The sequence below is a fragment of the Euleptes europaea genome, chromosome 13, assembly GCF_029931775.1.
Source record: "Euleptes europaea isolate rEulEur1 chromosome 13, rEulEur1.hap1, whole genome shotgun sequence".
NCBI classification, from domain to species: Eukaryota; Metazoa; Chordata; class Lepidosauria; order Squamata; family Sphaerodactylidae; genus Euleptes; species Euleptes europaea.
In genome coordinates this window covers 55,942,004-55,969,727 of record NC_079324.1, presented here as the reverse complement: position 1 = coordinate 55,969,727, position 27,724 = coordinate 55,942,004, and the positions used below count along the sequence as shown (strand labels likewise).

Here is a 27,724-nt window from a genome sequence, read left to right as displayed (position 1 = left end):
GCGCTTTGAGATAAACAAGCGTTTATTGCCCTTCCGCAGCTCCGGTGGGAATTCATTAATTAATGCTCCGACTAATGGCTTTTCTCAATTGGGCCTTTGAGCCTTGCGCAGGCCGGCTATTAAGCAGCCTCCAACCTGTGGCGTCGAAAGATAACCGGATCGGTGTCCGCCGCGCGGAGCCAATTAACGGAGCAGATTTCTAGAAAGGGTCCCCGGCTTTATCGCCTCGAGCCGAAAACAGGGGTGTTGACCGGTATATGTGTGAGCGGGGGAGGTAATTGCTGTTCTCGGCCGCCAGCAGCTGCTGTTTGTTCCTGGGGTGCCTGCCCCCCAAATCCCCCCGGAGTCGAGCGCCGATGCTCGGCTTGCTCATTCCCCCATCAAATACTGCCGGTCCCCCTCCCTGCTTATAATCAGAGGGCTCAGCGTGAAGCTGTTCCAGGTAGATAACCAGCAAAGACAGAGAGAGAGAGAGAGAAAAAAACCCTACATTCCCAGCAAGCAAAGTTGCTTCTTAGGGCCAAATGAGACATGATGCGCTTTATCATTAAGATGGTAGAATAGTTTATTATTAAAGGGAAATTATTGTAATCTTAGCAAATGTCTCTATGGTCACCCAGATCTTATTTTCTTGTTTCTTTCACGGGTATATGTGTGCTATTGCTTTCTAAGTTTCTATGTATTTTTTCGTTTTCTATTTTGTATTCTTGCTTGATGCGCTTTATGTGTTCCCTGCCTTTGAGAGACAGTGAGAACGGAAGAAAGAAATGAACGCAGCTCTGAAAGCTTGCAGATTTAATCTGAATAGTAGCGTAGGGGAGAAGAGCAGAGAGGGCATGCTGGAAGGTGGCTTAGAGGTCATCTAGTCCAACCTCGCTCCCAGGCCACTTCTGGAATACACAGCTACGGTATCTCCAGCAGATTCTTCAAGACCTCCGGTGAGGGACGACCCACAGCCTCCCGAAGCAAGCTGTTGAACAACTGTTATTTTTAAGTTACTGTTATTCTTAATTACTCTTAGGTTAGCTGTTACTCTAATATTTACCAAAATATTTACCCCAAAATATTACTCTAATATTGAACCCAAAATCCACTTCCATGCAATGTGAACCCCATTTTCCTTAACCTCAATATATTACATTTTTATCCTGTCCTCCCTCTGAATACAGTGCACGTGAGTCTCTCTTGCTCTGTTTTATCCTTACAGCAACCCTGCAAGGTAGGGCAGGCTGAAAGAGGGTGAGTGACTGGCCCAGGGTAACCCAGTGGGATGTAATTGCCCAGGCAATGTTATTTACCTCCATGCCATGAAAAACTTCAGCTGCCCATTTCCACGCATTAAGCCTCTGTTAAAGGGGCAGGACGTTTACTTTTCCCTCCAGGTTGTTGGCAACCCTATTCCTAAGGTACACAGATGAGCTCCCTAAACTTCCTTATCCTGAGTCCCTTGGTCTGTCAATGTCAATATTGTCTACTCTGACTAGCAGCGCCTCTCCAGGGTCTCCAAAGGGGAGAAGATCTTGTTAACAAATATGGGCACCGAGTCCCCGACCCCTTGCATCTTCAGCAAGCGCTCCCTTATTTGAGCCCTTTCCCTCCTCTCAGATCGTTGGGTTTCCTCCTTCTGTTTCAGAGTCCGCACCTTCCCCAAGGAATCTCACCTGGGCCACGACACCGTCCGTGCCCTCATGTACTATGCCCTGAAGGTGTGGAGCGACATCACGCCGCTGAATTTCCACGAAGTGGCAGGCAACAACGCCGACATACAAATCGACTTCTCCAAATCGGACCACGACGACGGGTACCCCTTCGATGGCCCGGGCGGCACGGTGGCTCATGCTTTCTTCCCGGGGGAACACCACACCGCTGGAGACACCCACTTTGACGATGATGAATACTGGACCTTCCGATCCGCAGGTATGTCAGGGTAAGAGAGCAGCAGAGAAACTAGAAGGTTTTCTCTTTTCTACTATGGGCGGCTCTGAAGATGAAGAAGGCGCAGAAGGGAAGACTGGCCTCTGTGAAAGTCATGGGTTTCCACGGGCTTCTTGGCTGACCTCTGGAGTTTTCTTGGCATAGGGCAGGGTTGCCAGCCCTTGGCTGTGCCAAGATTGGGACATAAAGGAATGGCTTCACATGATGCAGCCAAAAAAAAAAAAAACCAGGAAGTGATATCACCACATTGCAAGACACTCTAGGGTTTCCCCAAAGCTCTGTGGTAAAAACCATAGAGTTTCCAGGGATTCCTAGAGCGTCACATGATGCGGTGACAATTTTCCACTTTTTTGGCTGGAAATGGCATCACTTTTTTTTTTACCCACCATTTACTGTTTTTACCCACCTTCCCCCACCCCACCCCATGGAGTGCCAGCAGGGGATGGGAAGCCCTGGATTATCATCTTTTTTTCTGGCAAAGTTTCTATGACAGCTGCATCAAAGGCAGAAGTTCAACAGGGGCGCCATTTCCTACTGCATCTCTGTGGTGAAACACATAGTAACTGTTGGGTTTCTGCTGGTCAAACCACACAGAAATATGAAGAAAAAGACCGTAGCATCCTCTAGTTTTGTCTCTTTACGTTTGACACCCCTGCTCTAGGGTCTCGGAGAATTGAATGACAGGTTCTCTGCTCTTCCCAAATCTTACAGAACCCTGGGTGGTTATGTTTCTATTTCATGGGATTCTGGGCCCAGTTTGACCTAGAATGTGCCATGGCGCTGAAAATAACTTCTCTGTCACATTCTGATCCTCCGTTTTCTCCATTTTATCCTCACAACCACCCTGTAAGGTAGCTGCGGTTTAAATTTATTTCTGTAGATATTTAAGACCCGCTTTTCTCGGCAACGAGATCCCAACACAGCTTATTTCATTCTCCCTTCTTCCATTTTGTCCTCCCAGCAACAACCCTGTGAGGTAGGCTTGGCTGAGAGAGGGGTCCAAGGTCCCCCAGCAAGTTCCCTGCCTGAGTGGCGATTTGAACCCAGGTCCTCCAGTTCTTAGTCCAGCGCTCTTACCACTGTACCACATTGGCTGGTTTCCCTCCCCCTCCCAGCCTTGGACCTCCATTAAGGAGACCCACAGTTCAGTGGATGAAGGAATGAATAAAACATTTGTATTGTTTTTTAGCCCTTGGCTGGTAACACTTGCGGATGAATGAGTAGTATGTCCATACCCAAATATCATAGGCGAAAACTATAAGTGTGGTGTGGGGGGTGCTCATACGGCCCCATGGGTTCTGCCGTAACATTAAAAGAAAAGTAAAAGTGTCAAGCACTATATAAATTGTGCAGTTCAACATATAAACGACGCAAAATCCAACGGTACGTTGAATAAGCGGCAATGTTTTGTGAATCTCGTATGGACAACTGTGCAGAATTGACAGCTTGCTGGCTTTGAGCCATTCTCACCCGGATTTCAGCAACTGCTCATGAAACTGCTGTAGTAATTCCATCTCCTGCCGAGCTCAGTGGTGAAAAGGGGGCTTTAGTTCAGTTCTTGGCAGCTCTATAGCCCTGGAAAGGCCCTTACTGGACTCCTGGACCAACTACCAGGATGTGCTGGACTAGGAGAGATTCACCGTGGTATAGTGGTTAAGAGCGGTGGACTCTCATCTGGAGAACCGGGTTTGATTCCCCACTCCTCCATATAGTGGCAGATTCTAATCTGGTGAACCGGGTTGGTTTCCCCACTCCTCCACATGACGCCTGCTGGGTGACCCTGGGCTAGTCACAGCTCTTTTAGAGCTCTCTCAACCCCAATTACCTCAAAGGGTGTCTGTTGTGGGGAGGGGGAGGGAAGGAGATTATAAGCCGGTTTGAGTCTTCCTTAAGTGGCAGAGAAAATCAGCATATAAACAGCAACTCTTCTTCTAGGTGAAACATTGGTCAGTATATCTCAGTCACATTTTATTGTCCAGGGGGAAATATGGTTTTCATAGAATCAGAGTTGGAAGGAACCACCAGGGTCATCTAGTCCAACCCCTTGCACAATGCAGGAAATTCACAACTACCTCCCCCTCTGCACCCCAGTGACCCCTACTCCATGCCCAGAAGATGGCCAAAAAACCCCTCTAGGATACCTGGCCAATCTGTCCTGGAGGAAAATTGCTTCCTGACCCCAAAGTGGCGATCGGCACTACCCCTCTTCCATCTAATCCTGACCGCAACCACATGTTGTAGGTTTGTCTAAGATAAGACTGAGTGGGTTTCCCAACTCCTCCACATGAAGTCCACTGGGTAACCTTGGGCCAGTCTGAACTCTTTCTCTCTGAACTCTTTCAGCCTCGCCTACCTCACAAGGTGTCTGTTGTGGGGAGAGGAAGGGAAGGAGATTGTAAACTGGTTTGATTCTCCTTAAAAGGTAGAGAAAATTGGTGTATAAAACCCAACTCTTCTTCTTCATTACAAGCCAGGACAAAATCACATGCTGAGTCAGGGAATTGTGAATTTCATCAGCGCCGCCAGACTTCTGAATGCCAATTTCACATGTGCACTTAACATTCTGGTCGGCAGCAGAACTTCTCAGGGAAACAGCGCTTGATTCGTAATACAACCCAGTCATTATGATACAGACAGATTCTCATACGGAGCCTGGGAATTATGACTTTTGACAGTGTCTGTAGTTATGTATCGCTGTGTCAACAGAGACACACAACCCTGGATGCAAGAGCACTTCATGACAAGGGGGAAATACAGCCACATAACAAAAATCAGGAGGTGTCTGGAGCCTTATCTTTTACTGAGTCCATTCTCCCTGACCTCTGCGGGTGGCATAAAAATATCTTCCCGGTTGTCAATTTGGCATTGAGGTTTCTGGAAGCATGCATCTTATTCATTTGTTCTCCTGGGGCTAAGCAGTTCCTGGTGATTACAAAAAAAAACCCCACCCTCTCTTTATGGAAGTCGCAAATGAGCTGTCATAAACGAAAGAAGGAAATTCAGAAAGAAAAACATATTCTACGAGAAATAAGAATTATTTGGATATCCCGGGGATGTTGAAAAGCTAAGGTAGATCAAAAACTATTCCCGCTTTCTACTTGAGTGGAGAAGGAAGAAAGGTTGTTTCTTCTTCCCCGTGTGCTTTGCCAAACTCCCAAGGGGCCCTTTTGGCCTCCAGGTAGAATTCAAGCAACTTCCTTCCAACTTTTTCTAATAAAAAGAAACTAGGCTTGGAGTTGTCAATCACAACGTGGAATAGGGGGCGGAAACAGTCGTGGGAGGCTGAGAACATGGCACACTGAGCATTTCCACCTTTGCATGAAGCGGTCATAATGGTCCATCTAGCTCAGCATTGCCTGCTCTGATTGGCTGTCGTTCTCCAAGGTCTCGGGCAGAGAAAGCTGTTCCCAACATCTGCTGCGGGTGATGAAACTGGACCTGGGACCTTTTACACACAATATCTGCTTTACTACTGAGGTCCCTTCTGGCTACAGATGTTTTTTGAGTACAGGAAGCCACCTAGGTGACATCCTTGGAGCAGAGCCAGAATCTTGTCCATAGTATGTTAAGGGTTTTGAGAATGGAAAGGCAATGTAGAATTTAAAAATAAATACATAAATTAATCTGACGTTAGCAAGCTCTGGGAACCATTCTGAGCTATGTATTTATAATATTGTACTCGCCAGATCTTGGAAGCTTAGCAGGGTCGGCCCTGGTTAGTATTTGGATGGGAGACCTCCAAAGGTTGCTACACAGGCAATGGCAAACCGCCTCTGCTCATCTGCCTAGATAAATTGCGGAACTCCCTGCCCCAGGATGTGGTGATAGTTGCCAACTTGGAAGGCTTTAAGAGGGGAGTGGACATGTCCATGGAGGAGAGGGGTATTCGTGGTTACTAGTCAAAATGGATACCAGTCATGATGCATGCCTATTCTCTCTAGTATCAAAGGAGCATGCCTATTATATTAGGTGCTTTGGAACACAGGCAGGATAATGTCACTGCAATCGTCTTGTTTGTGGGCTTCTTAGAGGCACCTGGTTGGCCACTGTGTGAACAGACTGCTGGACTTGATGGCCCTTGGTCTGATCCAGCATGACCGTTCTTACGTTCTAAACCCTACAGGGTCTTCATAAATCAGCTGCAACTTTCCACCACTGTGACGTTGTACTAGATAACTGAATGAGTTACTATCTGAGAGGTTACCCTTAATCAATGACCGCCACAGACTTACTCAACTGCTTTAGAGAAGCCTCTCTATCTCATTCCCCGTCCCCCGCAATATAGGGATTAAAAGTTCTGGCCTACTTTACAGGGCCAAAATAGGAGTTATAACATGGTGAGCTGCTTTGAACATTGAAAGCTTATCAGTATTATCCCACCGGATTTTCAGATACCAACGGAATGGACCTGTTTGCTGTGGCAGTCCATGAATTTGGTCACGCCATTGGCTTAAGCCACATCTCTGCCATAGAGTCTATCATGAGGCCATATTACCAAGGTCCTGTCGGGGATCCCTTGAAGTACGACCTGCCATATGAAGACAAAGTCCGGATCTGGCAGCTGTATGGTGAGTTGATTGCCCTGGGCCACACCCACGTTGAGTTGCATTGGGTAGAGAACTGGCTGGGTAGCCCATAGATCTCATCGAGTTCTCTAACACTCGGGGGTCCGGGTTTCCTCAGATGCAAGTTCTGGGAAGGCCCTGGACATCTTTATGACTGGGATACATTGATCAGTTCACCATAGTAGGCAAGAAATCTAACATCTCCCCATTCAAGGTTTTTTTTAAAAAATAAAAGAAATTAATTTTTCAGATTTACTGAAGCCTAAAATTGAGAAGGAAAACCTGGATGGTGTTTATATAAGTAATCTTCATATTTTATAAACACCACTTTCACTCAGTCATAAAGATTGTTTTACTGACATATATTTGTATATCTGTATAAAGGTATAATTGCATTCTGGAGTTAATGGATTAAGGCCACATGGCCGAAACGCGTTTGGTCTTAGTTTGGGTCTAATTGGTTGTGTCTAGTTGTGTTTTACGTTCCCGTTTTTAATAGAAATATAGAGGCTATAGTAGGGCTATATACAAGTTGTTGATCTTTGTCCGTAATAAATTCATTACATATAATTACAGAAAATAATTTGCACTTAGTATTAATTTTGGCCCTTAGGTATGTTTGTTCTTGACCTCAGGGTAATTCATTAAGGCCCTGGGGAAGACAGACTGATTGACTAACTGCTGCCTGCCAGATGACAGGCAGCAGCTAGCAAATCAGCCTATCTCATGGTAGGAAGAGAGATCCTGTTGTTTCTGACATTACCGAATGGCGTGGCCTCTGGACAGTAAGACCCCCTAGTCTGTGGTCTCTCCCTACTTTTTCACTGGAGGGAATCTGTCTCTTTTGAAGCCAAAGGGGGTGGACCCTAACTAACCAAACTGTTCAGGAGGGGGTATGATGGATCATGGCTGAGGAGGTCCTCTGTCCCTCAAGGATGTTGTATTGGTTGGGTCTACCACTCATAGGGGAAGGGGAAGAAACTGGGGAAGGTTAAGGAGAAGGGTGAAGAAACTGTCCATCGTGCTTGAATTGATCCTTGTCTTTGTGCTCAGGGGTCAGAGAGTCTGTGTCCCCGACAGCCAGGCTCGAAGCCACGAAAGAGGACGACCACCCCTTCCTGCCCGACTTGCCGGAGAATCGTTCCTCCATCCCGTAAGTGAGATCCAGACATAAATAATCGATACCCATTGTGTGATGGAATGTGGGGCAGGGCTGCCCTGAACCCGGCCTCAGTTGGGGAGTGAGGGCAGGTATAAAATAAAATAAATAAGTAAATAAATAAGTAGAAAACATTGTTCTGGGATTCTTTCTTTCATTTATTTATTTATTTATTTCAATTTATATCCTGCCATCCCACCGCAAAATGGGGCTCAGAGCGGCTTGGATCTAAGGTCTTGATGCCGAAGCGCAGAATTTAAATTTTAGGCCATTTATGCTTGGTAATTAGCATCACATTCCAGGCTGAAGTGCCCTGCATATTTTTTTTTAGTTTTTCACGCTGAACCGCCATTCAGGAAGTGACTGCGAAGCCGGCGCATACCTGCTTCGCATTTCTTATGAGCTCCTTTAACACGACCTTTTGTGTTTGCTCCACCCCCGCCTTGAAGAATCCCCTCAAGGAAGCATGCAAAACCACAGCCGTGCGTTAGCTATGCAAACGGAGATTGCTAATGGCTATGGAAATGAAGGAACGAAGGAGCAGGCAAGTGGGAGGATGGAATTTCTCCTTTTGCATCGGGACTGTGAACAGGCATTTTAAAAGGTCGCATTTTAAAAAAGAGCTTTGAGCGAGCATCAGAATTGACCCTGCATAAATGGCCATAGTGTGAGGCCTGCAGAATCCACAGTTTGAATGCTGGATGAATGTTCGTGTTCTAGTTCTTTTGATGAAAGAGGCGTATAGCGTGTCTGTGTGGTTTCAGCAGCTGAAGCTAAAAAACCAGATGGCTGCTGCGTTCTGAACTGGCGGAACGTTTTAATTTGACGGCATTTTTTATGCCTTTCTACTCGGAGCAAAGCGGGCATGGGCCGAACCATCTGAAGTCCTTGCTCCCAATGTCAGTTTCAAAAGAACGGGCAGTGCAAATGGGGCTGACTGGATTTGAATTTGATGCGCTGTCATTTGGTCAGCACTGGGAAAATCCCCAATGGAACAACAGGGGAACTAAGGTTAAAAGAAAGTCACGTGCTCACGAGTCGCCCTAAAACGTTCTTGGCTGAGCAAGGATCTGAGTCCAGTTCGGTCCAGCAATTGAAACCCTCCAAGCCCACGAATTAATTAGATTCATGGGGATTTAGAAGCAGAGTAACTCTGACTGCCAGTTTTTTTTTGGGGGGGGGGGGTAACAGCAAGGATCAGCTGGTGCCGTCATGCCCTCCTTGAGGACATCCTGAAGGAATCTGGTTGGTCATTGTGGCTAGCAGGATGCTGGTCACCACACCTAAAGAAGGATATTGCAGAGCTTGAGAAGGTGCAGAAAAGAGCAACCCAAATGATCAGGGGACTGGAGCCACTGCCCTACGAAGAGGGTCTAAAATGCTTAGGGCTGTTTAGCTTGGAAAGAAGGCGGTTAAGGAGAGACATGATAGAGGTCTTTAAAATATCCATGGTATGGAGAGAGTGGACAGGGCGAAGCTTTTCTTCTTCTCTCATAATACTAGAACGCGAGGTCATCTGCTGAAGCTGGAGGGTGAGAGATTCAAAATGGATAAAAGGAAGCATTTCTTCACACAATGCATAGTGAAATTGTGGAACTCCCTGCCCCAGGATGTGGTGATGGCTGCCAACTTGGAAGGCTTTAAGAGGGGAGTGGACATGTTCATGGAGGAGAGGGGTTTTCATGGTTACTAGTCAAAATGGATACTAGTCAGGATGCATACCTATTCTCTCCAGGATCAGAGGAGCATGCCTATTATATTAGGTGCTGTGGAATGCAGGCAGGGCAATGCTGCTGCAGTCGTCTTATTTGTGGGCTTCCTAGAGGCACCTGGTTGGCCGCTGTTTGAGGAGACTACTGGACTTGATGGGCCTTAGTCTGATCCAGCATGGCCTTTCTTATGTTCTTATGGATGGGATGGGCCTTTGGTCCTATCCAGCAGGGCTCTTCAGATGGCTAGTTACTGTATTCAGCAGGGCCCATTCCTTCTCTCGGCACTGGTCTGGAAGAGAGCAGGAATTATACTTTGCTGCCACCCCATCACCTCTTGGTTCCTAGCTACTGCTTCCAGAGGAAAGGTCCGTGCTTGCAATAATGAAGAAGCAAAGTTGCCCTCAAGCTGGTTTGCCGGAGATTTGTCCTTGAAGGGACATCAAAGACGTTTAGCGTCCTCTCTTTGCCCTAAAGTCTCCTTGCTTCGTGGCTGCAGCGGGGGGGGGGGGGGGCGGGAACGCTCCTTCTCTGACACCCTCAGGCAAACTCGGGCCCCATTAATTTTTCAATGCGCCCGCTTTTTTCTCTCCGGCAATCGCACAATCTCTCACTCTCCGTTTTCTGCAGCTTCTCTGGAGGCCGGCGGTTTTCTCAAGCGTTTTCAAAAGCAAACGTTTACGCGTAGTTGTAAAAGCCGAAATCCACATGGGGATGGCGTTCCGCACCTGCAACTTCTGACATAAGAACATAAGAAAAGCCCTGCTGGATCAGACCAAGGTCCATCAAGTCCAGCGGTCTGTTCACACAGTGGCCAACCAGGGGCCTCTAGGAAGCCCACAAACAAGACGACTGCAGCAGCACCATCCTGCCTGTGTTTCCCAGCATCTAATATACTAGGCATGCTCCTCTGATCCTGGAGAGAATAGATATGCATCATGACTAGTATCCATTTTAACTAGTAGCCATGGATATCAGTTTTGAATCTCTCACCCTCCAGCTTCAGCAGATGAACCCGCATTCTGGTATTATGAGAGAGGGAGAAAAGTTTCTCCCTGTCCACTCTCTCCAAACCATGCATAATTTCATAGACCTCTATCATGTCTCCCCTCAGCCACCTTCTTTCCAAGCTAGACAGTGGTTTATCCGCTAAGTGGTTTATCCGCTCCTCATAGGAAAGTTACTCTAGTCCCCTAATCATTCTAGCCCTATGGAGAGGTGGGGGGGAATAATATGGATTGTGGTGGCAGGGCTGAGGAAAGGGGTGATCTCGCTGCTCCTGCGTTTTCATCCAGTTGGAAATGGCTGCTTTGTGGGGTCGTGGTTAAGAGTGTCGGACTAGTGTCTGCCAACTTCAGGATGGGAAATTCCAGGAGATTTGGGGGTGGGCCCTAGGGAGCGCGGGGCTTGGGGAGGTGAGTCACCTCAGCATGGTCTCATGCCACAGAGTCCACCCTCCAACGCAGCCATTTTTTCCAGGGGAATTGATCTCTGTCATCTGGAGATCAGTTGTCACTTCGGGAGATCTCCAGGCCCCACCTGAAAGCTGACAACCCTACTTTGCTTATTGGAAGTCTGTATTTTATTTTCCCTTCCCGCTTGCTCTGTGGTTTCGGCTTTTTCTTTCTGGATTGCTGTATTTTAGATGATTTTTTTAGATTTGCCTCAAGTTACCCTGCAGATTTATCTGGAAGGAAGGGTGGGATTTAAAGAGAAATGTTGGGTGTGCAGTTCTTCAGTGGCAGAGCATCTGCTCGGCATGCAGAAGGTCCCAGGTTCAGTCCCCGGCATCTCCAGTTAAACGGACTAGGCAAGGGGGTGATGTGAAAGACTTCTGCTTGAGACCCTGGAGAGCCGCTGCCTGTCTGAGTAGACAATACTGACTTCGATGGACCAAGGGCCTGATTCAGTATAAGGCAGCTTGACGTGTTCATACAGTTCGGGGAAGGCCTGTGGCTCAGTGGTAGAGCATCTGCTTGGCATGCAGAAGGTCCCAGGTTCAATCCTTGGCATCTCCAGTTAAAGGGACTAAGCAAGTAGGTGATGTGAAAGACCTCAGCCTGAGACCCTGGAGAGCTGAGTAGACAATACTGACTTTGATGGACCAAGTGTCTGATTCAGTATAAGGCAGTGTTCATGTGTTCATCTGCTGTGCCTACTGGTAACATGAGTGCTTTGTGGGAATGCCTCCCTCTAATGCAGTGATTTTCAGGTCAGCGTTCCATTAGACTGATTCTGTTAGTTGCAGCCAGCACTCTATACCTATTGGGGTGGGGAAGCCCCATTGCTAACAGCTGGAAGAGCAAGGGCACCCAGTTGCATCCAGGCATGATGGAAGAATGCCTGGCTGCTGCTTCCTCTACCTTTTTGTCCCGGTTGCAGTGTTTGGTACCTGGGAGGTTTGGGGGAATTCTGCCTCACTGGGCAGAGCCGGCGGCATCGGTCGCCACCGAGCAACGCAATGTGATTCTCTTTCCGCCAGGCTCCGGAGAGACGTGCCCAACCGGTGCAGCACGCATTTTGACGCAGTGGCTCAAATCAGAGGAGAGGCTTTCTTTTTCAAAGGTGAGCGTGTTCATCTTCTTTCTTTCTGTCCTCGTTTGGGTGCTTTGAATGCTGGGAGGCGGTGAGCTCCCCCTCACTAGCAGTCTTTAAGCGGAGGCTGGACAAGCACTTGTCAGGGATGCTCTAGGCCAGTGATTCCCAAACTTTTCAGGCCACCGTCCCTCGGTTCCACAAACTCAATCCCAGTGCCCCCTATCCTATCCTATCCTATCCTATCCTATAAAAAGCATTGTTCAAAGCAGGGGTTTGCATGACACACTAAAGAAGGCAATAACAATACAATTTCAAAACAGTAACAATTAATTGGAAAATCTGTTCAAATCCAAAGGAAACTTTTTAGTTGAAATTTATTCAACAAAACTGATGGACTTGATCCAGTGGTACCAGCTTTTCAAAATCTGGGAACAAAATTCTGATAGGACAATGCAGGACAATGACTCAGCTCAAACCCAACCCCCTTCTGACTATATATTACTCTTCCTACACACTTGACACTGAGAGACACTGTCCTTCAGTGTCACTCCTCTGAAGATGCCTGCCACAGCTGCTGGCGAAACGTCAGGAAAGAAAATACCAAGACCACGGTCACACAGCCCGGATAGCCCACAAGAACCAAAAATTCTGAGTTTCCACCAAGTTTGCCAGCATGGTGTCATAGCCTGATCTATTGTAAATTAGTGAACAGCACAATTGAAGGGGCCCACCTCTAGCGCCCACTGCTGCCCCCTTACCTTAGGCTAGTCACAGCTCTCTTAGAGCTCTCTCAGCCCCACCTACCTCACAGGGTGTCTGTTGTGGGAGGGGAAGGTGATTGTTAGCCAGTTCAATTCTTCCTTAAGTGGTAGAGAAAGTCGGCATATAAAAACCAACTCTTCTTCTTCTCCTCTTCTCCAGACTGAACATTCCCAAGTCCCTCAGCCTTTCTTCATTGGGCTTGGTCTCCAAAACCCTGATCATATCAGGGAGATACCTTTATCCCCAGCCTGTAGGACATCTGGGGACATGGAAGGTTTCCTTAGCACCCTGATTAGCCCAGTTTGGCCCCAGCTCATTAGGTCTTGGAAGCTAAGCACAGTTAGTTATGGGTAGTACTGGGATGGAAACTGCAAAGGAAGACAGGGGTTGCTATTCAGAGGGAGGCAATGGCAAACCATTTCCACTCCTGTCCTGCCTGGAACACTCTGTGGAAGGGATCACCATGAGTCGGCAGCAACTTGACGGCACGTTCTTCTCTTCTTCTAGTTGTCCATGGTGAGAAACAGGAAGCTGCACTGGATGGACCCTTGGTCTGACCTAGCACAGCTGCTATTATATTATGAACAGGTGACATGGGGATGCTGCTGAAAATGGCATTCCCTGTGACCCATCCTTCGTAACATGAAACAACATGTTTTGATAGCATCACGTTATGCCTCCTCTCAACATGCACGGGGAGAGCAATGTCATGACAAGCACTGGGTATGTGAAGCTACACATGATGGGGAAGAAGGGAAGGATTTGAGATGAGGATGCCATTTTCAGTGGTATCCCTGAAGTGTTCCTAAGAAGCAAAACTGCCCCACCTTCCCTTGTTCCAGTGAATGCAAAAGCTCTGAGATAATTGACAAGCTCTCCACCGTTGGGGACTTTTAAAGTTATGTTATCAAAATGTGACTACCTGTAGTTTATTGCTTCCATTTAGGTGTTGATTGCTTTGTGTGGCCCTGTAGTAATCCCTCCGGTGGTCCCTTAAGTCCTTCAGCCACACAATTCTTGGCTGTCAGCCTGCTCCTTTTTGAAAGCTCTGGATTTTTCCCCCCAAGGTGACAATCTGTGTATGTCCTCTCATTCCAAATGTCACAAGTTTGCACCTTAATTATATGGCCCATCTGTCTTCGCACTTCCCAACCATCTGCTGGCGGTACTTCTCCAGGAACAAAACTACGGCCCTGAAGAACCCTTCTGCTACTTCTTCATCCAAGCACCGTCTCGTCTCTGTTTGGTCTCCTATGAGAATGGTTTTTTTTTTCTCCTCCCAAAAATGTCCAAAACCAGTACTTGCCTGTGTCGCGCACAGCTTGTCTGGACTTCAGGAGTTTACCTGGTAGCAACTTCACACCACGCAGTTCTGCTATGTACAGTTTATTTACAATATCTACACAGAGTCCTTTGGCTGTTAACATTCACAGCTCTGAGCATCAGCATGCTCCGCCAGCATATATATTTCAGGCAATAGGTAACTTACATTCACTATACAGACTTATATACACATTCATGACCAATCACAGTTCACCTGAGATGAGTCATTCTGGAAATCCCCATTCCTGGCTGTACAAACTGGATCAGACCAGCATCATCACATGACCTAGCTGTCACTCTGATCAGTATGATCTGTTTAGCAAACTGCAGACTAGGCATAACTTTGACATATGTTGACACGCCTCCCTAGTCAAACGTTTGTTAAACACAGCCATTTCTTTAAGTAATGAAATCTTTCAGTATTCAAACACTTAGTAAATATGTCTGCTACATTATTTTCAGAGGTACAATATTTCAGACTTATTATTCCTCTATTCACAGCTTCCCGTACATTTTGATACCGTATATTAATGTGCTTACTCCTAGTGCGCACTCCCTGGTCATTTGCTAATTGTTGCGCTGCAGTATTGTCACACATTATAGTTATTGGTATCATACATTCTATCTTCAAGTCAGACAGTAATTGAATGCACCATTCTGATTGTACTAGGCAATCACTTAAAGCTGAGTATTCTGCCTCACATGTACTAGTGGAAACGTGGGTTTGTTTTATTGTTTTCCACTGTACTAGGGATCCTAAAACATACAATGTAAATCCTGTTGTGGACTTGCCATCATTATGTTCACTCCAACTGGCATCACTGTAAGCCATTAATGCTGGTTTTTGATCTGCTTTCAGCACTAATTTGTTGGCTATAGTTCCCTTTAAATATCTTAGAACTCTCTTTGCCGCCACCCAATCCTTCTGGTATGGACAGGCATGTTTTCTGCATAACCAGTGAACAGCAACACATATATCAGGCCTGGTCCAACATCCTATGTACAGTAGAGATCCCACTAGTGATTGATACAATCCTTTCTGTTCAAACACTTTATCATCCGGTTCCCTATTGTAACTTGTTGTCATAGGTGTTGTAACCTCATGCGCCTCACTCATGTTATACTTCTCCAGCAATTCACTTATTTTAGTCTCCTGGCTTAGTTCAAACCAACCATTCTCATTTCTGGAGACTTGCACCCCTAGGTAATTCTTAATTGGGCCTAGATGTTTCATTTTAAACATTTCTTGTATGGTCTGCATAAACCATTTCAACTGTTCCTTGTTGTGGTACATTAGACATACATCATCCACAAAAAGTAATAAATAACAGGTTTGTTTACATATTTCTGCTTGATACAGACATGGATCAGACACACTCTGCTTAAACCCTTTTTTGGTTAAAGCATTTTTTATACACATATTCCATGCATGTCCTGATTGCTTTAAGCCATATAATGCCTTGTGCAATTTTAACACTGTTTTGGCATTTTGACATTTGAACCCTGGTATTTGATCAAGATATAACTCTTCCTCAATAGGTGCGTTCAGATATGCAGTATCAAAATCAAAATGATCAACTAGCATTCCTTCTGCTCCAGCCTTAGTTAATGCAACTCTTATTGTTTCCATGCGAATTGTGGGAGCAAATGATTCATAATAATCTTGTCCAACCACCTGCGTAAATCCCCTCGCAACTAATCTTGCCTTATATTTAACATTTCCATTTGGCAAGGTTTTGAGTCTGTACAACCAACGGCAACTCAGAGTTTTCTTATCTGCCGGCAATTCAGATAAGGAAAATACTTCATTTGACACCAATGAGTTATATTCCGCCTCCATGGCTTGCAGCCAGGCATTTTTCTCTTCTGAGGCTAAACTTAACACTTCATTGTAATCAGTTGGAACTTTCACAAACACATGGTTAGCAGTTACACCATACCTTTGAGGTGGAATACCTTTTGTAGATCTAGAGGACACTCTTGGCACTTCTCTCTGATCTGCACTTTGCACACTCTCAGAGTCTGCATGTATTGGTGACTGCACCTCCTGTTTCACCTCTGGCATGTTATCAGAATCATTATTCATAGGTAACAGTACTGTGGATGGTAATTGGTTTGCATGTATTTTAGGCCAATTAGCATCCTCACAGAATGAAGCTGAACGACTGAAACTTAATGTATTCTGGTTATTTACAAAACGGTAAGATTTCATTCCTGTCTGATACCCCAGGAGTGTCAACTTTTTTGCTCTTTCACCACCGTTCCTCCGTTGTTTCAGTGGTATATTTACCCATGCTTTACTGCCAAATATCCTGATATGATCCAAACTGGGATCTTTCCCATACAAAGCCTTGTATGGAATATTATTTGTGGCACTTGTCCAAATTCTATTTGAAATATAAGAAGCATTTTTTGCCGCTTCTGCCCAGAACATTTTTGGCAATCCAGCATCAAGTAGCATTGATTTTATCATTGTTTGCAGTACTCCTGCCTTTCTCTCTGCAACACCATTTTCTTGACTCATGGATACATTAGCAATTCTGTGTTCAATACCTTGAGTCTTAAACCAATGAGCCATTTCACCAGACATGTACTCGCCCCCAAAATCACTTTGGAACTTACAAATTTTATGCCCCAATTGCCTTTGCACATTGTTAGCCCACATCTTTATAGTATCACACACCTCTGACTTCTTTGCTATGGGATACACCCATGTGAACCTTGTGGCATCATCTATCAAAAGAAGAAGATATTTTCTTTTAGATATACTGTCTGGGAAAGGGCCTACCAGATCACTATGTATAAGATATAGAGGGGTTTTTGTTACTCTGTCACTCCTTGGTGCAACTGGGTGTGCTTTAGACTTACTTTGCTTGCACACATCACAATCCAGATATGTTTTGCACCTTTCAACCTTCTCTTTGCCCAGCATGGCAAGAGTTTTATTCAAGGTACCCCAACCCACATGGCCAAGTTTTCTATGTAGCAAATGTATACATTTATGGTGTGGGTTTTTATTTAACACTGTTTGTGCTTTACCTGCCATGTTCTCTAGCACATACACATTATCTTTCAAATTCCCCACTGCCATAACTTTATCACCTTTGAGAATATTACAGCACTTATTTCTGAAAGTCACACTGAATCCAGCAGAATCTAGTGCACTTATACTTAATAAGTTTCTTTCAAGAGATGGTATACAAAGCACATCATTGAATGTATGGTTTAAACTTCCAAACATTACACTTCCTTCACAGGAAACAGTTGCAGAACGTCCATCTGCTAAACTTACATGACCTAACGCCGATTGATGTGAGTTCATTAATAGTCTTTCCTCCCTCACAAATATTTGTGAAGCTCCTGAGTCAATTATCCAAGAGTCATTCAGGGAGTCTGGACTTGCTCTCACCAGCGTAGCTTGCTGTTTGGTCACAAATTGAGTCCTTTTTCCTTCTTTGTATTTCCTTGCAGCAGGGCAAAATCTTTGAATGTGTCCCTCTTTCCCACATCTGAAACATCTCTTTTCACGTAACACCATAGGTATAGGCTTACTTGCTTCACAGCTGAGGCTTGTATCCTTCCTTATCTCTTGCTTGGCACAGCTCCCGGTCTGGCCGGCTGCCAACTCCCGTTGCATATGTCGCGCATCTTCCTCTAGCAATCTGCCTGAGATATACTGCAAGGTCAACTTTGCTGCATCCACAGATTCAAGGGCTGAGATAAGTGGGTCGAAATGCTCCGTCAGGGAACTTAAAACTATAAACACCTGGTTCTGGTCAGAAATCTGCTTTCCCCTCTGAGCCAGCAGTTGAAAATACATGGCTAAGGTGTTCAAATGAGCTCTAACACTCTCATTTGGCTCCATAGTCTTTCTATAAATCCTTCTCATCAGGGAAATAAGAGATCCAGCTGTGTCTTGCACATATACAGCCTTGAGGCTATTCCAGGCATCTTTAGCTGACCCCTGTCCCGCCACATGCACCAACTGGTCATCAGCAACACTTAATATCAACGTGGCCAATGCCTTCTGGTCTTTTAAACTTTCCTCAGGTGTGGGAGCTTGTGGGGGAGAATCCACATACGTCCACAATGACTCACGCTTAAGATAATGCTCCATTCGCAGAGACCACACGGCATAGTTATCTGCAGTCAGTTTATCAACCAGCATAGCAGAAACAGCTTGCGCCACGATATCTTCTCTCACCGGCAGTAGCTGATTATCTTCCCCTGGTTCCTCCTCCGACTCCTTGTCAGAAACAACTGAACCGTCTTCAGACTGTACATCAAGGTCCTCAGCGTCGCTGGCCTCTGTAGACATCCAAACTGCTCACAGCAGCAACTCACGGCAGCAGCTCACCAACTCCAATAGAACCTCCAGCTCTCAGCGCAGTCTATCTGGGCCCATAACCCTGTCGCGCACAGCTTGTCTGGACTTCAGGAGTTTACCTGGTAGCAACTTCACACCACGCAGTTCTGCTATGTACAGTTTATTTACAATATCTACACAGAGTCCTTTGGCTGTTAACATTCACAGCTCTGAGCATCAGCATGCTCCGCCAGCATATATATTTCAGGCAATAGGTAACTTACATTCACTATACAGACTTATATACACATTCATGACCAATCACAGTTCACCTGAGATGAGTCATTCTGGAAATCCCCATTCCTGGCTGTACAAACTGGATCAGACCAGCATCATCACATGACCTAGCTGTCACTCTGATCAGTATGATCTGTTTAGCAAACTGCAGACTAGGCATAACTTTGACATATGTTGACAGCCTGTACTTTAGTATTTTATGTAGCGACTTCACTTACGCCCCACTTTCCCCACGATGGTGACCAAAAGCGGCTTATATCATTTTCCTTTTCTCCATTTCATCCTCACAACAACCCTGCCCCAGGATGTGGTGATGGCTGCCAGCTGGAGGGCTTTAAGAGGGGAGTGGACATATTCATGGAGGAGAGGGGTATTCATGGCCATTAGTTAGAATGGATACTAGTCATGCTGCATACCAATTCTCTCTGGTATCAGAGGAGCATAACTATTATTTTGGGTGCGGTGGAACTCAGGCAGGATGGTGCTGCTGCACTCGTCCTGTTTGTGGCTTCCTGGAGGCACCTGGTTGGCCACTGTGTGAACAGACTGCTGGACTTGATGGGCCTTGGTCTGATCCAGCTGAGCCTTTCTTATGTTCTTATGTTCTAACCCTGTGAATCAGGTTAGACTGAGAGAGTGGGACTAGCCCAAGGTCACCCAAGCTTCCATGGCCGAGTAGGGATTTGAACCTGGGTCTCCCAGATCCTAGTCTGACGTTCTGACCACTATACCACAGGGTTACTTGACATTTAAGGGACCTTTCAGGGTTCACTTCACATACATTATTATCATGGGACTCGTTGTGACACCTTTGTAAGAATATCAGCACTTGACTTACTTTCCCCCTCTTATTTTTAGCGGAACCCCTGCTTATCCGTTGTGAAGAATGTTTATAAGGACTCTGGGTCATTCCATCTAGCTCAATAGTGGCAGCAGCTGTCCAGGATTTTAGGCAGATTTTAGTCTACTCAAGGTCCTCTAAATGGAAATTCCAGGGATGAAACCTGGGACCTTTCAGGGTACAGTAGAAAGAGGGGACAGAAGTACATTCTTTATAGGAAGATTCAAGGGGCTGTTCTTGGCTATAATCAAGATGAAATGGCCAAAAAATGGGGCATTTAAGAACATCAGAAGAGCCCTGCTGGATCAAACCACTGGGGAGGGGCCGTGGTTCAGTGGTAGAGCCTCTGCTTGGCATGCAGAAGGTCCCAGGTTCAATCTCTGGCATCTCCTGTCTACTCTGGCCACGGCTCTCCAGGGTCTCAGATGAGACTTCCCTGATCTGTTTTAGCTCGAGGTGCGGGGGATTGAACCTGGGACCTTTTGCATGCCAAGCGGTCGCTCTACAACCCAGCCATGGCCCCACCCAACTCTGCGTGAAAAGCAAAATGCTATGGCATATTGCTGTTAGACTTATTTACCAGGGGTTGCCTTAACCCATCCTCGAGAAAGAAAACAACTCCGAAACACAGCACACCACACACATTTCCTCCTATTAAGTTGAACGAGTTTTGGATTGCTTTGAACTTTGGACATATAATACCTTTTGCGAGGGAAGAAACCCTGATGCAGCCCGACGATGATTACTTCCTGAAGCATTAGGCGCCTGCCCTTTCCTAGCGCAAGCATCGTTAGGGATGCAAAGGATCACCATATTTAATTGCACATGTTTCCCATAAATATGCAGAGGCCGCCGAAATGGTAGCTCGGGTTTCTCCTTTCCCTTTTGAAAAACCGTTCGTCAAAGAAGTAGGAAATCGCTGCCACCCCGGATGCCCTCCCATGTATTATTCATGTGTCCGTTGGTGTCATATAGAGCAAATCCACAAAGTGGGGAATAATTACCACTGTATGATATAAATCCTTATAATTATAATTTTAAATAAGTAAAAAGAGGGGAAAGCCAAACTGCCTTGCAGATGTTGAAGGGCGGGACATTTGGCCTCCTGCGTTACTGGCGAGGAACCAATTTCCATAGAATGCAGAAAGACAATCTCACCAGCTGTTAAAGATGCAGAAGAAAAGAAGCCAGCTATCTCAAATACAAATCTTGAATTGGGACTTCTCCCCCATCCTATGATTGCTGCTGTGCATAAAGAAGGGTAGAGAAAGTCAGCATATAAAAACCAACGCTTCTTTTTTTAACCATCTCATGTTGGGTCTTCCTCTTTTCCGTCTGCCTTCCACTTTTCCTAGCACTATTGTCTTTTCCAATGTTTTCTTACAATGTGACCAAAGTACGATAGCCTCAGTTTGGTCATTTTAGCTTGTAGGGATAGTTCAGGTTTGATTTGATCTAGAACCCATTTATATGTCTTTCTGGCGGTCCATGGTATCCTTAAAACGCTCCTCCAACACCAGAGAATGCACTCTCTGTGCCCCCCCCCCGCAAAATACTCTGGAGTAGAAGATGAAGAAGAAGGAGGAGGAGGAGTCGGTTTTTATATGCCGACTTTCTCTACCACTTAAGGAAGAATCAAACCTGCTTACAATCACTTTCCCTTCCCCTCCCCACAACAGACACCCTGTGAGGTAGGTGGGGTTGAGAGAGCTCTAACAGAGCTGTGACTAGCCCAAGGTCACCCAGCTGGCTCCATGTGTAGGAGTGGGGAAACAAACCCAGTTCACCAGATTAGCCTCCGCCGCTCGTGTGGAGGAGTGGGGAATCAAACCCGGTTATCCAGATCAGAGTCCACCGCTCCAAAACACCACTCTTAACCACTACACCACGCTGGCTCCCAGCGTGGAAAGGACAAAGAAAAGGGATGGGGGAGAGGTGAGAAGCTTAAGACACAATGAACTTAAATCAACGAGGACATGTTAATCAGGCGGGTGCTGGTTGTGTCACGGCTCAGCTATTAAACTCCTGCAAGTTCCAGCACACAGCCTGGAACTGGCAGGCTTGTGTCTGATTCGATAAAGCCTCCACCTAGCCCTGCCTGATGTTTGCCACCTCTCACATCAATGAAAAGAGGGGGAAACGTGCCTAGCTGAGCCCAGAAAGCCAGTTTCAAAGTTGCAAATGGAAAAAAAAGGACAAATTTGTCCACTACAAGGATATTGTTTTTCCTGATCTCGGGTTGGGAGGGGCTGTGGCTCAGGGGTAGAGCATCTGCTTGGCATGCAAAAGGTCCCAGGTTCAATCCCCGGCATCTCCAGTTAAAGGGACTATGCAAGTAGGTGATGTGAAAGACCCCTGCCTGAGACCCTGGAGAGTCGCTGCCGGTCAGAGTAGACAATACCGACTTGGATGAACCAAGGGTCTGATTCGGTATAAGGCAGCTTCATGTGTTCATGTGTGACCCAGCTTAGTCTCTGAGATCTGATGAGATTGGACTAGCCTGGGCCATCCAGGTCTGGGTGGCTCCATCCTTAGGGGAAACTGGGGTGTTGTTTTTTTCCAATCAGCCCTACCTGGCGGATCCCAGACAAACAAGCACAGTAGACCATTCGAGCCTGAATCTTGCCCACCGCTGTCCTAACCAGCACTTCTCTGTGCAGGAAAATACTTCTGGAGACTGACCCGCAACAAGCATTTGGTCTCCCTCCAGCCAGCCCAGATCCATCGTTTCTGGCGGGGCTTGCCTCTCAATCTGGATAGTGTGGATGCTGTTTACGAAAGGACCCACGACCATAAGATTGTGTTCTTCAAAGGTAAGAGAGTGTCCGCCATGATTGTCGTATCCCGAGAGCTCTGTATTTGCTCATTTGTTGCCATTCAGCAACACCCTCCACCACCTCACGCATTTCACCACTGGAACACAATCCAGTGTATCCCCCCAAAATAGATCGCTGGCCAGGCACGATTTTAATGATTTTATGCTATAGGGTTTTATGTGTGTGTGTGTGTTAAGTGCCGTCAAGTCACTTCCGACTCATGGCGACCCTATGACTGAAAGTCCTCCAAAATGTCCTATCTTTGACAGCCTTGCTCAGATCTTGCAAACTGAGGGCCGTGGCTTCCTTTATTGAGTCAATCCATCTCTTGTTGGGTCTTCCTCTTTTCCTGCTGCCTTCAACCTTTCCTAGCATGACTGTCTTTTCCAGTGACTCTTGTCATCTCATGACGTGACCAAAATACGATAGCCTTTTTAGGTTTTATACTGATTGCTTATTGATGTTATTATGAATTGTGGTATGGTTTTAGATGTTGTTACCCGCCCTGAACCAGCTGTGGCCGGGGAGGGCGAGCTAGAAGATAGACAGACAGACAGACAGACAGACAGACAGACAGACTACATGTTGTTACCCGCCCTGAACCAGCTGTGGCCGGGGATGGCGAGCTAGAAGACAGACAGACAGACAGACACCTCCTGCATAATGTATCTTGTGCAATAAGGATTTTTGCATGTGCATTTTCTTCCCCTCGTTGCTTTCCTTCCCAAGACACATTTTGCAGGTTGTGTTAGTCTTCTTTTAGACGGGTGTTAATATGTCCAGTAGTTTGTTAGAAAGGCTGAGTGTTTTGTTGACTAAGCTGCCCTCTGCTGGCTCACCTAGCAAAGACGCCCGTTTTCAGCATTTGCTGATGCAACAGCGTTCCTGGGCGGAAGGAAGCTTGAGAAACAGTCCCATGAGGGATCCCAACAGCGGGATTTACGGCATCACCATCACATCCTCCTTGTGGAGCTCCCAGAGTCATTTGCTAGCCCTCATAGGTGGCCAAAATCCTGAGCTACTGAGCTACATGCACTAATGATCTGGCCCATTGTTACCCCAGTGTTGACTCATGAATCATAGAATCATAGAGTTGGAAAGGGTCACCAGGGTCATCTAGTCCAACCCCCTGCACAATGCAGGAAATTCACAACTACCGTTCCCCCCACACCCACACACACACCAGGTGACCCCTTTTCCATGCCCAGAAGATGGCAAAGATGCCCTCCCTCTCATGATCTGTCTAAGGTCATAGAGGCAGCATTGCTGACTGATGGCCATCTAGCCTCTGCTTAAAAACCTCCAGGGGAGCTTACCACCTCCCGATGAAGCCTCTTCCACTGAGGAACTGCTCAAACAGTTAGGAAGTTCTTCCTAATGTCTAGACGGAAACTCTTTTGATTTAATTTCAACCTGTTGGTTCTGGTCCGACCTTCTAGGGAAACAGAAAACAACTTAAGAGGGCAGGGAGCTGTTCTTGTTGGCAGCAGAGGATAGGACTCACAATAATGGGTTTAAATTACGGCCTGGCTAGTGAAGAGTTGGTTTTTTTTTACATTGAGAGTAGTTCAGCAGTGAGATTGGCAGCCTAGGGAGGTGGTGATCTCCCCCTCACAGGCAGTCTTCAAACATCTTCTCTACAACCCTGTGAGGTAGGCTGAGATGAGATAGAATGACTAGCCTAATGTTACTTCCTGGCAAGTGAGGATTTCATACTGCACTGCCAAGGCCAAGATGCTATCCTCTCCAACACACACTATCTCTTTGAGCCAACGAGAGGGGAATTCTGTGATATTGCGCTGTCGAAAAGCACCAGGGTATCTGGGTCGGTTGCAAATGAAGCGTCCTTTAGCAGATTACCTCTTTCTGTACCTTTTATACTTGAGTTTGGAATGTGCACACTAAAACAGCTTTCTCGGCAATTCATGATTTCTTCTCGTTCCCCTCCCGGAGTGTGGCAGATTCCATTTGAAGGGCTGCTGCAGCAGTTGGCGGTGCGGGGTAACCTTGCCTGCGCGGGAAGCTGGCTCTCTGCTGCGCGGCAGAAATGACGTTGCTACCCACCTGCCTGTTTCTTCTCCCCAGGAGACAGATACTGGGTGTTCAAAGACAATAATGTGGAGGAAGGCTACCCTCGGCCAATCTCGGATTTTGGCTTGCCGCTGGGAGGCATCGACGCCGCGTTTTCCTGGGCCCACAATGACAAGGCTTATTTCTTTAAGGATAATCTCTACTGGAGCTACAACGACCGCGAGCGGCACATGGACCCTGGCTACCCTTCGGAGGACATCTTGTGGAAGGGGATTCCCAGCAACTTGGATGACGCCACGCGGTGGTCAGATGGTGAGTGGGTAGGCTTAGAGCAGGGGTGTCAAGTATAAGGCTAACAGTGGGTCCGTTCGGCTAACAGTGGTGCTTTGCCCTGGCATGAGACAGGGGAACACTCCTAAGAACATAAGAAAGGCCATGCTGGATCAGATCAAGGCCCATCAAGTCCAGCACTCTGTTCACACAGTGGCCAACCAGGTGCCTCTAGGAAGCCCACAAACAAGATGACGGCAGCAGCACTATCCTTCCCGTGTTCCACAGCACCTCATATTATAGGCATGCTTCTCTGATCCTGGAGAGAATAGGTATGCATCATGACTAGTATCCATTTTCGCTATTAGCCATGGATAGCCCTCTCCTCCATGAACATGTCCACTCCCCTCTTAAAGCCTTCCAAGCTGGCAGCTATCAACACATCCTGGGGTAGGGAGTCCCACAATTTAACTCATTTATTTTCCCTACCAAGGCTAAAAACAACCTGGGGGAGGTACATTTTGGATGGGATGAATTACCCAAGCTGGAAGATCCTCTTTCTCAGTGCCGCTGCCCTGATCCATATCTCCCTCCCTCTGCATAGACATATATACACACACAGCTGTTTGTTAGAACCACGAAACACACCACAAGTCCCAGCGCAGAAGTCCAACATCCCACATCGGCGGGTCTGTTCCTCTTGCTCCCACGGGTCCTCCCACAATGCAATTGACGTCAAAGGGCTGATAACGTTTTCCTGTTGTTTCCCAGACAAATGACAGTGAATCGCTGTTTGTGGGTGAAGATAGGGCTGTAACTTGTGGCTGTGTAATCTGGCGGGGTGAATTGATCCGAAAGTCTTTAGGCTGCCTTAAAGCAGGTCACCAATGTAATTGTTCAGCAGGTTGAAAATTCACTGTTGGATTTTAGTATAAGTTCTTTTTTCAAAATACCACAGGGGGCAAAAGCCATCTTAGAAGAGGCATTCTTACTTGTTGGAGACATTAGAGGCATTCCCTCCTGTATGCAAGAGCTGGGGAATGCCTCTTCTAAGATGGAGCCTTAGAATAGGCCTTCCTGTCTGTTGGAGAGAGGAGAGGCATTCCTTAATGTATCCAAGAGACAGGGAATGCCTCTTATAAGGTGGAGCCTTAGAAGAGGCATTCCTGTCTGATGGAGATAGAAGAAGCATTCCCTCCTGTATGCAAGAGACAAGGAATGTCTCTTCTAAGATGGAGCCTTAGAAAAGATATTCCTGTCTGTTGGGGAAAGGAGAGGCATTCCCTCCTGTATGCAAGAGATGGGGAATGCCTCTTATAAGGTGGAGCCTTTGAAAAGACATTCCTGTCTGATGGAGACAGGAGAAGCATTCCTTCCTGTATGCAAGAGACAAGAAATGTATCTTCTAAGATGGAGCCTTAGAAAAGACATTCCTGTCTGTTGGGGAAAGGAGAGGCATTCCCTCCTGTATGCAAGAGACGGGGAATGTCTCTTCTAAGGCGGAGCCTTCAACAAGACAAGCTCCTGATCTCAAAGCTATGTCTTTAGTCCCCTTGTGTTTTCTTCCTAGACAAATATATTATGACGGGCTTGTCTTGATTAGATCTCATAAGGTTAGTTTGACCTGTTTTTCTTTAACTAGGTAACATCCCTCCCTGCAGACATCACAGAAATGCTAACTGAAATAAAAGAAATAAGCATTCTTATACAAACTGTAGCACACTTCATCTAAGCGCTAGTCACAGCTCTCTCAGCCCTACCTGCCTCACAGGGTGTCTGTTATGGGGAGGGGAAGGGAAGGTGATTGTCAGCCGGTTTGAGTCTCCCTTAAGTGGTAGAGAAAGACGGCATATAAAAATCAACCCCTTTTCTTCTTCTTTCCCCACGCAGGGTCTCTCTACTTCTTCAAAGGCAAAGAATACTGGAAAGTATTGGACGGCAGCCTGGAGGCAGAGCCCGGATACCCACAATCCATTGCGAGAGACTGGTTGGTGTGCGGCGACATGCAGTCGGACGCGCCCGAGCCGGCCGAGAGCACCAGGACCAGGGTGCGCTCCAAGCAAGGACACCACGACGAGAGCCGTTCCGAGAGTGAGGTGTGCTCGTGTACCTCGTCCTCCTCCAAGCCGCTCTGGTCACGCTCAGTGCTCGGACTCTCCGCCGGCCTCATCTTTGCTAGCCTTCGGACAGCAGCTTTGGCCGCCGGGCCGCTATGACAGCTAGCAGGACAAGGACCGGACAATACCGCAGCAATTCAGGGATGCAAGGGGGGGTTAAAAAAAAATCACAGGATGCCGCACTGTTAAAACGAGCAACACACAACAACAACATTCCTAGCAACGTGTTGGGAACGGTTTCAGATTCTCCATGAGAAGTGAACTTTGCTTATTTTGGGGGGTCTTTCTTTCCGATTTCGTTCTTCTTCTTCTTTTAATTTAACGAGCTTTAACAGCAGACTCTGGAGGGGTTCTCACTTTCTTGTTTCCCCACTCCCTTGCCCCAAACGTTGGAAGGAATAAAGGTTCTGACTCATCTTGGAGTCAGGAATATTGCCTAGCCATATCGTGCTCTAGGTCTTGGGAATAAAACACCTTTGGTACCCAAAGAGAAGGTGGAGGGAGAATTGGCACACGTGGTAATTGCACAAGGGTTTTATTGCAAACAAGGCAGTCGAGATCGATCACAAAAGCATATACCCTGCCAGAAATTTTGTTAGTCTTTAAGGTGCTGCTGGACTCTCACTCTTTTCCAAAGGCAGGTGGGAGTCCAAGTACAAAGAAAAGAGAACTCGGGACCTGGCACGGTCGTTGTCGAAAGAGGTAAGTCGTATGCTGAACCAGGGTCATGTCACACTGGACAGGATGTCCATGGGGGAGGTCATCTTCGAACTACTGACTCTCTGGCCGCAGAGAGGTTTCTGTCACAGTCCAAGGTGCAGAGTCTGAGTGCAGGGCTTGGCAATGGGCAGATAATTCTAGGAAACAGGCCAGAGAGCGGAAAGATTGCCCCCTCTGGCAGCTGATGTAGAGAGCCAGAGTGGTGTAGTGATTAGGAGTGGTGGTTTGGAGCAATGGAGTCTGATCTGGAGAACTGGGTTTGATTCCCTGCCTCCTCCACAGGAGCGGCGGACGCTAATCTGGTGAACTGGATTTGTTTCCCCACTCCTTCACAC

The 27,724-nt window shown here is 46.7% G+C and overlaps 1 protein-coding gene across 1 annotated transcript in view; it reads left to right on the top strand.

Annotated features, from left to right (window-relative positions):
* The window catches only part of MMP17 (matrix metallopeptidase 17), a 162,035-nt gene extending 135,267 nt beyond the window's left edge, over positions 1-26,768 (top strand). Inside the window, exons 4-10 of the mRNA XM_056859321.1 lie at positions 1,634-1,917; positions 6,327-6,503; positions 7,554-7,653; positions 11,851-11,933; positions 22,096-22,248; positions 24,337-24,594; positions 26,443-26,768. Coding sequence (XP_056715299.1) covers positions 1,634-1,917; positions 6,327-6,503; positions 7,554-7,653; positions 11,851-11,933; positions 22,096-22,248; positions 24,337-24,594; positions 26,443-26,768 — 1,381 coding nt within the window. The remainder of the gene's footprint in view (positions 1-1,633; positions 1,918-6,326; positions 6,504-7,553; positions 7,654-11,850; positions 11,934-22,095; positions 22,249-24,336; positions 24,595-26,442) is intronic.
* Positions 26,769-27,724: the final 956 nt, after the last annotated feature.